The 13,344-nt window shown below is 49.0% G+C and overlaps 1 protein-coding gene across 1 annotated transcript in view; it reads left to right on the forward strand.

The window, feature by feature from the left end:
- Positions 1 to 416: 416 nt before the first annotated feature.
- PDLIM1 (PDZ and LIM domain 1) overlaps positions 417 to 13,344 on the forward strand; it is a 36,499-nt gene continuing 23,571 nt past the window's right edge. The window contains exon 1 of the mRNA XM_070432665.1: positions 417 to 596. Coding sequence (XP_070288766.1) covers positions 501 to 596 — 96 coding nt within the window. The 5' untranslated portion in view covers positions 417 to 500. The remainder of the gene's footprint in view (positions 597 to 13,344) is intronic.

Here is a 13,344-nt window from a genome sequence, read left to right on the forward strand (position 1 = left end):
GGCTGTAAAATGGGGCCAGGTGGCCCGTCTGCTCCGTAGATTCCAGAGATCACTCGATTGCACCTTTTACACGTCATTACCGTCTACAAAAGGCATATGTGTCGGTGGGGCTGCTCTCAGAGGGCTGACTTTGCACAGCACTTCCAATCGTTTTACACAGCGCCAAGCCCGGGTCCGCCGGAGCCTGCTGGCTTCTCACCTAGCGCCCTCGGCGGTGCTGGGGTGGCCCCAAGACCAGACCCCAGGCTCTTTCTCTGACCGAGTCCCTAACTAACCCTCAGCGAGACACTGGGCCACTGGGCGGGGAGGACGCGCGGGGCCGGAGGCCTCACCACCGCCTGGGCGGAGCCGCCCCCGCCCCGCCCGCCCCGCCCCGCGCTCCCCGCCCCGCGCTCCCGGCCCGCGGCGCGCGCACTCGGAGAGCTGCCGGGGAAGCCCAGCGCGCTCGCCGCGTCCTGCAGCGTCTGTCTTCGCGGGTCGCCGCTCGCCTTCCCGGTGCCATGACCACCGAGCAAATAGTTCTCCAGGGCCCGGGCCCATGGGGCTTCCGCCTCGTGGGGGGCAAGGACTTCGAGCAGCCTCTCGCCATTTCCCGGGTAAGAGCAGCCTGGGGCGCGCGGGGAGCGGGGCGCGCAGCGGCTGGGGAGCGGCGGGACCCGGGGGAGACCTGGGAGGCCGGGGCCCGGTGGGCGCTGTCGGAGACGGCGGTTTCGGGAGCCGGGGACGGAGCTGGGGCTGCGGGCGCATCCAGGTGCGCCGGGAGCCCCGCGCATTGAGCGCTTCCCGCGCGCCTCGGGCCCGCCGCTCCTTCCCAGACGCTGCGCTCCGGAGAGCCAGCCGGCCGCCCGCGCGCAGTTCCCGTGTCCGGGAGAAAGAAGGGGCCACTTATCGTTCCTTCGCCTCGGAGGCGCGTCCAGGCGTGTGGACGCGCTTTGTCCGGCGGCGAGAGGAGCAGGGGCCCCGCAGACCCCGCACACTGGGAGCTAACACCTTTCGGGTGTTCAAAGTCTCAGAGTGGCGGAAGGTCGTTTGGAAACGCCCGGACCATCTGTACAGCGAGGTGGGGTGGGTGGGAAGTTTACTGGGGCCAGTGAGATGAACTTTAAACACCTCCCAAACGACTCGTTTCTCAGCCTTTGGACCTGATCCATGGCGAGGTCTCACCTCCCTAACGCCTTTTGGGAAAAAGGCGGAATTTTGGAAACAAAAAAAAAACACCCCCGAATAAACCTTTTTGGACATTCTCCTCCCCCTGCGGGAGTGGCCGTGATCATATTTCTTCCTGGCATTCCCGGATTATCAGCCGATCAGCACTTTTCGAAACCCCGGGAATACTTGAATCAAAGGAATGATTACATTCTTAGAAGGGCCTCATCTCTTTGGAAGGGCCCAGGTTCAGTCAGAGACCTCCAGAACCATCGCCCTCAAATAAAGCAGAAGCCGCGGGAGACCCAGCCTGGGTGTTGGGGCCCAGGCTTTGGTCATGAGTCTGGGCTACATGCAAGCCCGAGGTCCCGCTGAGAGTCATCACATTCGCCGCCTGCTCCTACCAGGCGGCCAATCAACATTTTTGGACCAAATGAATAAAAGGAGCAAAAAGCACTGCCTGGTGTCCTCGCCTTGCCTTCAGGTCTCACCTTCCATTCTTGGGCCCATCTGCTAAAGCTGACCCTAAACTTGCCTCTTCAGCTACCAGAGTATCTTTTTTCTTGGAGGGGAGTGAGAGTGGAGAGAGAAGGGGAAGATTTCTATGGGTCCTTCTGACTTAAGTCCCTGCCACCAGCAGCTGATGGAATACAGTGGGAGGTGCAGGGGGAAAAGAATTGGGGGCTCCTCTTGGCTTCTCTGCCCACACTTCCTTTCAGGTGGGGCTATGGGACTGAGGAGGTTTTCTCTGATTCCTCCTCCCCCCTCCCCCCTCCCAAAAAAGGCAGGTGTCAAGAGTTCTTAGGCCCTATCTCCCCCCCACCTCCCACCTGCTGCCCTGCATGGACTTCTTTGATTGTTAGGGCAGGTACAGGCTGTCTTCCCAAATTCCTCAAGTGCAGAAACTGTGCCTCCTCCTTCTCTGGACCCCCACCCCCAAGCCTGGCACAGAGCTGAACCTGGCCATGCCCAGTAAATCTTTTCAGGCTTATTAGTAAGTGCTCGTCCAGGGAAGGCACATTTAGACTCGCTTACCTCATAGTCCATTTCCCACTCTTTGTGTCTATAATTAACCTGTGAGCCCTCTCCACTTCTGATTTTTGTATATGACATGCAGTCTTTTTTTGAAGGAGTGGAAGATCTCTTGGTGATCTGTTAAAAGGGCAGTTACCGCCTGGCATTTTTAACTGCTTTCAGAAGTTAACGTAGGTGGCACTGTGTAGGAATGACAAAATATGGGTTGGAAAGCAACAGTGTCAATTCATTAGTTTGTACTTTCACGTATTAATGAATTCATTTATTTATTATCACATGTTTAATCAGCACGTTCCAGAAACTGCAAAGCCCTGGGGGGGTCAGAAAAGGGAGGATACAACTCTATTCTCAAGGTGTCCATGGTCTAGTGAAGGAAGCTAATCTTTACCTTGGCAGGTGCTTTAATTGAAAAGCGAAAGTGACTCAGAGGAGGTGACATGCGCATGCTGACAGTGACTTACTTGTTTCCTCATCTCATTATTTCCACATGGAAAAATTGGGGCCTGCTCCTGGGGATGGGAAAGTGGCCTGGTTTCTGCTGCTTCCTCGAGCCGAACCTGGGGTGAGCCTTCTATTGTGGAGGCTGCCTTCCCTAACCCTGCGGTGGAGATAGCCCCGGCCACTGGCTGTGAGTTATGGTGTGCGAGAGTGCTCTGTGAACAGTGAACAATGGTGAGGAGGTGTGAGCACTGAGCTGGAGTTGTACACACCTTCTGGTTGGTAGGTGTGTTATAGTTAGCATCTGGGCAGATGGAGTTTGCTAGTATGGATTTGGATATGTAGACTTTGAGTCTCCACACCAAAGCAAACCATAAAATTAGGCCGGGAGAGGAGGGCCTTTTATTTAGTTTTGTTTGCTTTCTCTTGCATGGATTTTTCTGGTATTGGCTCTAGTCTTTTGTTAAATTGCTAAAGCTTCTGAATATAACTCTAATCCATGTACTTGAAATTGTTTTTTACATATATATAGTTTTTTATTGATTTCAGAGAGAAAGGGAGAGGGAGAGAGAGATAGAAACATCAATGATGAGAATCATTGCTTGGCTGCCTCCTGCACGCCCCCTACTGGGGATCAAGCCCGAAACCCAGGCATGTGCCCTTGACTGGAATAGAACCTGGGACCTTTCAGTCTGCAGGCAAATGCTCTATCCACTGAGCCAAACTGGCTAGGGTGTGTGTGTGTGTGTGTGTGTGTGTGTGTTTTTTAACTTATTTTTTGTGAAATAAAGTCATAAAATATAATTGCATAGCAAACGATTATAAAGTAAATAAATGCCTGTATAGTCACCACCACCCAGGTCAAGAAATAGAACATTGCCAGAGCCCCAGAAGCTCACTACCCATAACCCTATCATGACTTACGCTTATCACCTTGCTTTTCTTTATAGTTTCACCACCCAGATATGCCTCCTGAACACCATAGCTTGATTTTGCCTGTTTTTGAGCAGAATCATGCAGAATACGTTGTGTGTAGCTACGTTTGCTCCTCAGTGTTTTCATCTATGTTATTGTGATGACTTAACATTTCAATCCAGCTTTTCAACTTTAAATGGACATAAATTAGCTTCCTTCCTTTCCCAGTTTCTTAACTTCTACTTTGGACTCCCTGATGATGCACACACTGGCCACTGTCCCCCTGAGGTTTTTTTTCTGCTCCAAATCTACAGTTGTCTATCCCCTTGAGTTTTTGTTTTTCTGTGTCAATTTCCTTTTTTAAAAAAATACATATATTTTTATTGATTTCAGAGAGGAAGGAAGAGAGAGAGTCATTGATCAGCTGCCTCCTTCCGGCCCCACACTGGGGATGGAGCCCCCAGGCCCTACCAGAATCCAACCTTGACCTCCTGGTTCACAGGTCAACGCTCAACCACTGAGCCAGGCAGCTGGGCTCTATGTCAATTTCTTATTTCCTCTAGTTGCTTTCAAGGTTTCAGAGAATCCACACCCAGGTCCAAATTGCTGCTGAGTGTATGTTGACTGTTTTTCTCTCCCAGCAACTGACAAAAGACAGGAAGGGGTGGGGCCAGAGATAGGGGTGCTCTTGTGGGAGGAGCTGCTCATTTTCCTCTTGAGTCCTGGGGAAGCCTTCTCTAAGATAGCCTGTGGGTTTGTGGTGAATTGCTCAATATCCTAAGGGATGCTTAATAATAGATACTCTGTAGCCAGAGGGTCTTTTCTGATTTTTCAAGAGTGTTATATCCAGACTCACTGAGGTTTACATCATGTCATAAAGGTCAGGGCTCATCTGTCAGATTATTGAAAACCTAGAAATGTCCATGAAGGCTCATTAGGTGTTAATGGCCCTTGCTCTGCACTCCCTCATTCTGTGAAATCCATTACTTGAGAAATATTAGCTACTCCAGCTGGTCACAGCTGATCTAAGGAGGTAGGAGGAAGAGGATGGATCAAAGGGAATAGCCTGTAAGTGAATGCTTGAGCCTCCTGGTCTGAAATTTACCAAGCCATGTCATGACCCCTAACCAGAGGCCCCCTCCCCCTCTTTGTGGATATCAAAGGGGCTGGTTTGTCTTTGAGGAGGAGAGGGGGGAGAAGAATGGCCTTAAGGTATTGCAGCCTGGCAGGTGACTGAGAGGAGAGGATCATCTAACCACAGAGGTCACACTGTCCTGCTGGTCAGGACTGGGAAAAGCACCAAGGAATTGCTTTTGTGCTCGGACCAGGCTTGTACTGGCTTCCAGGCCGTGCTCATTCCTTAGGCTGTGCCTTGCCTTGCTCCACGGAAGAGAGGAAAGCTGGTGTTGGCCTTTACAGAGAGGAAGGTCAGGTCCCCGTAGCCTGGGCAATTGGCTAGGACTTAGGTTGTGGGTGGTGGTGATTGCACACGGGGCCCCTGGGGCTTGTTTGGAGACTTTTGAAAGGCTCAGTGACTTCTTGATACATTAAGGTATTCTGTTTTGCTATCTGCTTTTTAATCATGTTCTTACCTAAGAAATGATGGTTCTTTTAGACCGAGAGCAAAAAGTCTCTTTGAACTGCCACGCTTAGTGTTAAGAGCTTCCGTTTGCACTGAGCATGAAATGAAGCTTGATTAAGGCACAAATCCTCTACATGTACCTGAATCTCACTTTATCGCCACATTTCCTTGGAAAATGGTCATAGAGCAATCAACATTTTGACACGTTGGGGTTTTCAGGCCAACCTACATAAAATCATACAGTTTCACTTGGCCCCAGCCATTGGTGGTTCTTAAAGGCCTATGACACTGAGATTCAACTTGAACCCCAAACTTCATTATTCTAGTCTTGTTCCATATAATACTATCTTCATTTATGCTATCTCACCTACTTGTAAAGAGAATTTAAATTGAGTTACAACACCAAATGTATTTACAGTATTTAAAACATAAGAACACACGTAATAAGGTTTATGAACATAGAACAAAAGAGAGATGTGTCCAGACCTTTAAATCAGGTGGTTTCTGAAATTGTGTACGGCGTTTAGCTGTGAGTTTTCTGGCCAAGGCAAAACAGGAATCAGGTTGAGTTATTGACACATCTGGAACGAAATTACTTCTACAATACTCTGTTTGAAAAGAACTTCAAGGATGTTGACCAACATTATAGGGACTGTATTTTATAAAAAAACTCTTTTGGTAAGAGATAGAGAAATACTTTTCTAAATGGATGTTTCTCTCAAGGGCCTTCTGTGCACTTTAACAGGAGTGTAAGCCCTTACAGTTGTTTTTGGAGGAGCTGAGATGTAGTTCTAAGTATTTTTTTTGTTTACCTTGATGAGTTAACATCATTCAGGAAGAGAACTTCGGGGAAAGGATAGTCAACATCCCCCTTGATGTTTCCAAACCTGGTAAACATCAGAATTTCCTGGGAAGCTTTTAAAAAAAGTAGATTTATGGGTCTCACTGTGTAGACCTTCAGTAGATCTAAGGTGGGGTGTGGAGATCTATGTATTTTTTATAACCCCTAGGGGATCTGATGACTAACTTGTTTAGGAACCGTTGCCTCTTCCTTGTAAATATTCGTTTTCCTGACCTATTGGTGAGTTGGGTCAATTTCTAGCCTAATATTTAGATGCCAATTGCAAGGGTCAAGGTTAACCATGTTCTGTGACTATTCAGGAAATTGGCCTATATTCTGTCCACAGGTAAAAGTCAGAGAAAATTCTGAATAGAGACCATTTTTCCCCCTGGGTGGGGGGCTCTGCATCAGAACTGTGTAAACTGTTTGACAAATATCTGGTTAAAACCGCCATTTCTATCAGAAGGACGGCAGTGCAGTTTGTCATCCGGACTGGAACACTGTTTAGAATGAAATGGAAGTGCTTTTGATAATCAAGATGGGAAAGTTGGTCACTGTCCTGTGCAAACCAGGGCATCTTATAATCTTAGTCATAAAATGTTTCTACATGTGATTTTGCTTTATATAACTTTTTATTCCCAATCCTCATCTGAGGATATGTTTTTATTGATTTTAGAGAGAGAGGAAGGAAGGAGACAGAGAGAGATGTGAGAGAGAAACATTGATTGGTTGCCTCCCTTATGCATCCCAACTGGGGATTGAACCTGCAACCCAGGTATGTGCCCTTCCCGAGAATTGAACCTGTGACCTTTTGGTGTACGGGATGATGCTCTAACCAACAGAGCCATCGGCCAGGGCAGCTTTACATAACTTTTTAACTACACCAGTGGTTGGTTACAAACACATTTGCATGAAGGGGTCAGGAGGCAACATAAATGAGTTTTGACTCAAGGATGAGGTAGTAAGAAAATGAAATTAATAGCTTCAAGAATGATGGTACATGGCAACTGGTACGAAGTTTCTGTGTTGAAGGCAGTAGAGCGTAGGGGTGAGGGGCTGGGCTGTGGCTGAATGGAGCGCATATGCCCCATCTAGAGGGTACAAGCTCTGTAGCTGGTGCTGATTGTTGCCATCGGGAATATAGGTCCAGAATGCCTAGGTTTTCTGATTTTTCACAAGAAGCTGAGAATCTAGGGGTTTTGTATGAAATTTACTGACATGTAATTATTAGCAAGTAATTTAAGTTTAAAAAAAAACAAGATTGCAGGCTGGATTCATTTCATGGGCCTCCAGCGAGGGAGTTAAAGGAACCCCATCTAGCTGTCAATGCAACGTGCCATTTTAATGGAGCTGCCTTCTGCAAGGTCCACAGGGGGAAGCCAGCCTCCCAGTGGTTGGTCTGGAGGCTGACTGGTGACCCTGAATGGGTCTGTTTCTTTAACTGCCATCAGGAGAGTATTGTCACTCAGTCACCTTAATCTCAGCAAAACTAAGGCTTGGTGTTGTTTCTTGGCAGTAACTGGGCAGTTGAGTCAAATGCCATGTTTAGATTCCTTTGTTGTTCTCCATTGTTTCCCAGGTAAGGTACAATCTTGTTAGAAGGAAATTAACAGGGCTCTTGCAGTCTGATCTCTTTACATTTCCAGCCTCATCCTCTTCCTCTCCCTTCAGGTCCTGTGTTTCATCCATGCCAGTCCACATGCTGTTCCTATAACTTGGTATGCGTTTTCCCGTCTCCTGCAGTGACTTTGCACCGTTTTAAGCAACATCTCCTCCAGAGAGTCTGCCCTGATTCCACCCTTAGGTTCCCACTGCCTCTTGGCTTGCTTTCAGCACAGCACTCATCAGCTGTTGTACATGCCTATCTTTCTTAGGAGGTTGTGATTGACCCTTTTCCATCTCGATTCCACGGCCTGTGTGGGTACCGGAATCTACAAACAGCAGCTCACGTTTTTAGAGTTTGACAGTGTGCTCTGCCTGAATCATCTCATGTAATCCTCACAACAGCCTTCTGATGTCAGGACTGCTACCCTCCCCATTTCAGAGATGAGAAGAGTGAGGCGCACAAAAGTGACATATCCCGCCCAAGGACACTTAGTTTATAGGTGGCAGAGACAGGACTTGAACCCTGACCATCTGACTTCAGAAGCCACATCTTAATCAACAAGCTACACTGTCTTTCAGAATGTACTTAAGGAATGAATGACTGTCTGATGGAGTGAATGAGTGTTGCACAGGCTTTAAAGATGCAATGAGGAGCTTGCAGTGTAGGGCGGGTGTGCAGGCCTGCCTCTGAGAAGACGTCTGCCGGGCGGGACAGGAGTGAAGAAGACACGAGCGAATTCTGCGGAAAAGAGCAGGTTGGTCACTCGTGGAAATTATTGTGCCTAAAACCCTTTCTTAGGCAGCAAGCGTTGTGTGATTGAGTTGTATGGTCTCTGGGGAAGAAAGCTGGGGAAGGGGTTTTGAGGATGTCCGTTCAGTTAATGGGTCTGTTTCTTTGGAGGAGAGTATAGGATTTCCATTTTAGAAATTGAAGCTGACTCCTCATGCGCTGATTCTGATGGAATTTGATGGTCAGGAGGAAATGAGAAAGACATTGTGGCATACTGGGTTAAGTGGATGGACTCTGGGGCCCACAGCCTGCCACTCCCCAGCTAATAACCTCAGGAAAACCACTTAACCCCTGTACCTCCATTTCCTCATCTGTAATGATGCCGTAATAGTCCCACCTGATAGTATCACAAGGATTGGTGAGTTAACCCTTGACCAAAACTGATGATCATGATGAATAGAGAGTGTAGGAAGGATTGGAGCCCACCAGTCAAGATGGGGACGAACTGGTGCTGGAGATAGGTCTCCCTGAGGCCCTTCCAGTCCGTGTTCTGATTTTTATATTTTATAAGGGATGAGGTTGCCGGGCCCCAGCTCAGCACAGAGCAATTGAGCCGATTGTCCTATGACGGGAAGCACCCAGGCAGCGGCAGGATCTGTGACACTCCAGTACCTTTTGTAGAATGTGATGAGTCCCCTTAATTCTGGATTTCTCTTTCGCTTTGGGCTCGGAGCATCTGCTTGTGGCTTTGTGGTAAAGCAGAAAGGGAGTCTGGTGTCAAGTTCAGCCTCAAGCCGTTAGCTGTGTGAACTTGAGTCAGTCACAGCTTCTGTGGGGCCGTTTCCTCATCTGTCATATTATATGTTGGTCGTGAGGTCATCATTATTAAAATCTCAAAGAGGAAATTGGGTGTGGAAGGGCTTTGTAGAAGGCAAATATACATATTTTTTATTTAAAAAAAATATTTTTATTGATTTCAGAGAGGAAGGGAGAGGGAGATAGAAACACCCATGATGAGAGGATCACTGATTGGCTGCCTCCTACATGCCCCCTACTTGGGACGGAGCCAGCAACCTGGGCATGTGCCCCGACCTGGAATTGAACTGTAATCTCCTGGTTCATAGGTCAGTGCTCAACCCTGGGCCACACTGGCCAGGCGAAGGCAAATCTGTAATTTGTTTAAGTCATTAAAAAAAACACCTCAACAGCTCATAAAAGAATGAATTCATTTTTATTTAATTAATTTCTTAAAATTAATTAATTTTAATTAGGTAATTCAATATATTTAATCTCTTCTTGTTAGCTACATAAATTGATTCTGAAACCTTTCTATTAAATGATACATTGCATTTACATGGTTACTTGTCTATTTCCATTTTAAAAGTTTACATGTAATTTCATCCAAGTCCCATCTGATGATGTTGTCTTGTAACACTCTAAGATTTCCTTTGGCTTCTCATCAGTTTGGCTTTAAGAAGAAGAAAAAAAAAAAAGTAGATGGGAAGATAGATGGCCAGGCCTTGATTACTCAGGCTCAGGGCTCTTGAGACTGGTTCCAGCTTGTCCTGGACCTGTGGGATGTTCTTAGCAGAAATGCCTCTCCCGCAGGACAGTTTGAACCAAATGCTGGAAATTCCAGAGTTCTTAGCCGCTGAGTATCTCAAGAGAAATACTTGAAAATATGTAAAATCAAGAGAAACTTCCTTTTTCATCTTTTCTAACCTTTTCTCCCACTCCCATCATTTTAGTTTTGTGAGTGGTCACGTTCCAGGGTAGCCATGCTGAGAGAAATTCTTATTTGATCCCTTTTTAAAATAGTCACTTTTAAAAAAAATTTCTATATTGATTAAGGTATTAAATATGTGTCTTTATCCCCTCTTTGCCCCCCCTTACCCCCCCACTCATGCCCTCACCCCCCCGGTGTCTGTGTCCATTGGTTAGGCTTATATGCATGCATACAAGTCCTTTGGTTGATCTCTCCCCCTTACCCCCACCCTCCCCTACCTTCCCTCTGAGGTTTGACGGTCTGATCAATGCTTCTCTGTCTCTGGATCTGTTATTGTTCATCAGTTTATGTTGTTCATTATATTCCACAAATGAATGAGATCATGTGATACTTATCTTTCTCTGATAAAATAGTCACATTTTTTAAAGGATAAAATTAAGCATGAATACATCTACACTAATAAAAGAGAAACATGGTAATTGGCGTACGACCGCTACCCTTCCCATTGGCTAATCAGCATATCCTTATGCAAATTAACTGTCAGCCAAGATGGCGGCCAGCAGCCAGGCAGCTTGAAGCGAACATGAGGCTTGCTTGCTCCAGTGACTGCAAACTGCAACGTTCCCCGCCTGACTTGCCGGTCTCTGAGCTACAACTCTAAGAAACTATGTTGCAAAACAAAACCCCAGAAACCAGCTTTCAGCCAGCCGGGATCTCAGAGCTAGAGTTATACATTGTTTCGATTATAGCAGCGGAAGCCTCAGAGCTAGAGCCAGAGCTAAAGCTGGCCCAGAATTAAAAAAAAAGAAAGAAAACAAGGAGTGGTTGGGAGCTTCAGTCAATTGCCAGCCTGAAAGCAGCCCTCAGCTCCTCACCCAGACTGGCCAGGCACCCCAGTGGGGACCCCCACCCTGATCCAGGACACCCTTCAGGGCAAAACAGCCGGCCCCCAGGCCTCTATCCTATATAGTAAAAGGGTAACATGCCTCCCAGCACCGGGATCAGCGGAGTAGCGAGGCTCCTGGCACCGGATCAGCGTGACAGGGGGCAGCGCCCAAACCCCCTGATCACCCTGCGGCTCTGTGTGTGACAGGGGGCGGGGCCACAACCTCCCTATCTGCCCTGCTCTGTTCCTGACAGGGGAAGGCGCCCCAACCCCCTGATCAGCCCTGCTCTGTGCCTAATAGGGGGGAGCTCCCCAACCCCCTGATCGCCCTGCGGCTCTGTGTGTGACAGGGTGCGGCGTCCCAACCCCCTGATCGGCCCTGCTCTGTGTGTGACATGGTAGAGCCATAACCTCCCCATCAGCCCTACCCTGAGTGTGACAGTGGCTGCGCCCCAACCCCCTGATCAGCCCTGCTCTGTGGGTGACAGGGGGCGGCGCCCCAACCCCCCCCCCCCAACAGGCCCTGCTCTGTGTGTGACAAGGTAGAGCCATAACCTCCCCATCGGCCCTGCCCTGAGTGTGACAGTGGCGGCACCCCAACCCCCTGATCTGCCCTGCTCTGTGGGTGACAGGGGGCAGTGCCCTAACTCCCCTATCGGCCCTACTCTGTGAGTGACAGGGGAGAGCTCCTCAACCCCCTGATCGGCTCTGCTCTGTGCATGACAGGGGGCAGTGCCCAACCCCCTGATTGGCCCTGCTCTGTGCGTGACAGGGGGTGGCACCGCTACCTCTCCATCGACCCTGCCTTGAGTGTGACAGGGGGCGGTGCCCCAACCCCCCAATCGGCCCCACCCTGAGCGTGACTGAGGGTGGCATCGCAACCTCCCAATCCGCCCTGCTCTGTGCATGACGGGGCGGCGCCCCAACTCCCCAATCAGCCCTGCTCTGAGCCCGACCAGGGGCTGCACCTAGGGATTGGGCCTGCCCTCCTCCACCCGGGAGCAGGCCTAAGCCAGCAGGTCATTATCTCCTGAGGGGTCCCAGACTGTGAGAGGGCACAGGCCGGGCTGAGCCCCCCCCCCCCCCCCCCCAGTGCACAAATTTTTGTGCACCGGGCCTCTAGTATTAAATAACACTAGATATTCTAGATTCAATCATTCACTGGACAACTATTTATGGAGTACCTACTATGTGCTCGGCATGGTGCTGGGCATGGGGGATACCACAGCGCCAAAGGCAGACAAGATCTGCCCTCACACACCTTCCTGTTTAGTAGGTTCTCAGACATTAAATAAATTAACCCACAAAACAGATTGACAAGCCTAGTGTGACCAGTGCCTGGATGAAGAAGGATGGTGGGCGATTTAACTTAGATTGGAGGTGAGGGAAGGCTTCTGAGAAAGGCTATTGAAGCTGAGGCCTAAAGGGTGAGATGTTCATTAGGCAGAGGCCGTAGCAGGTGCTAAGGTCCCGTGGTGGGAAAGGAACAAGGACCCCTGTAGCTAGACTTAGTAGGGGGATGGCATGAAGTTGGTTAGGAGGGAGGCATGGTCGTTAGGCACCTGGCTGATGCTTTTGGATTTTACCTTTAGCGCCACTAGATTTGGTCATAGAAATGAGTTCGATCAGGCTCCGTTCTCTGGAGGCAGAGTTTGCCAATCTAGAAGCATTGCTAACCCCAAATGAAGTGATGTCTGGGGCCATTTTTTAAACAAGGGGTGTGCTGTTCTTTAGAAAAAACTGAGATATACATGAAGTGATGTCAGATCAGCCTCCTCAGGAGAGGAATTCGTTTTCACTGCCTGTGCTGCTGACTCAGGCTGGTTCCACCACGCCGACCGAAGGAGAGCAGCCACGCCTGCCTGTGCGCATGTCTTTTCCCAGGGGCCAGGGGAGAAAAGGTCTGACCTTGGCCCTCTGGTAGATGGATGATGGGAAAGCCAGAAAGGAAGTTTCGGAGGTCAGGATCTCTGCCCTGGTTTCCACGTCCTGCTACATTCCAGGGGAGTTTTGCCTGGTACAGTCACAGCATGTCTAAGCCAGAAGGGACCTCAAGGATCAAGTCATCCACCCTTCATTTTATGGGGTCGGTGCTAATGAGATGGACCATGACAGCACCAGCCACCTCGGAGGTGCTGGCCTTTTCATTGAGGTGAAATTGGAAACTGGCGGCTGAAATGACTCCAGCTATGGAGGCTTAGGGCTTGAGCCTTGTGTCTTGCTGTGGTGCCTGAAGGGCCTCTTACCTCTCGTTCAGCCTCACAGAGGCGCACGTGTCACAAGATCTTCGTCAGTTGGCTCCCAGGTGTCCAGGGTTCTCTCCAAGGGGAGGCCACGACCTGTGGTCGCTGGGAGTCTGGGTGTGTTGCCATCACTCTGCTGCTGGGGGATGTGGAATTCTCATTAAGAAAAGGATTTTTTAAGAAAATATTTTTATTTA

This window comes from Myotis yumanensis, unplaced genomic scaffold (assembly GCF_028538775.1).
Source record: "Myotis yumanensis isolate MYYU_CA2020_CCGP unplaced genomic scaffold, mMyoYum1.0.hap1 SCAF_13, whole genome shotgun sequence".
Classification (NCBI taxonomy): domain Eukaryota; kingdom Metazoa; phylum Chordata; class Mammalia; order Chiroptera; family Vespertilionidae; genus Myotis; species Myotis yumanensis.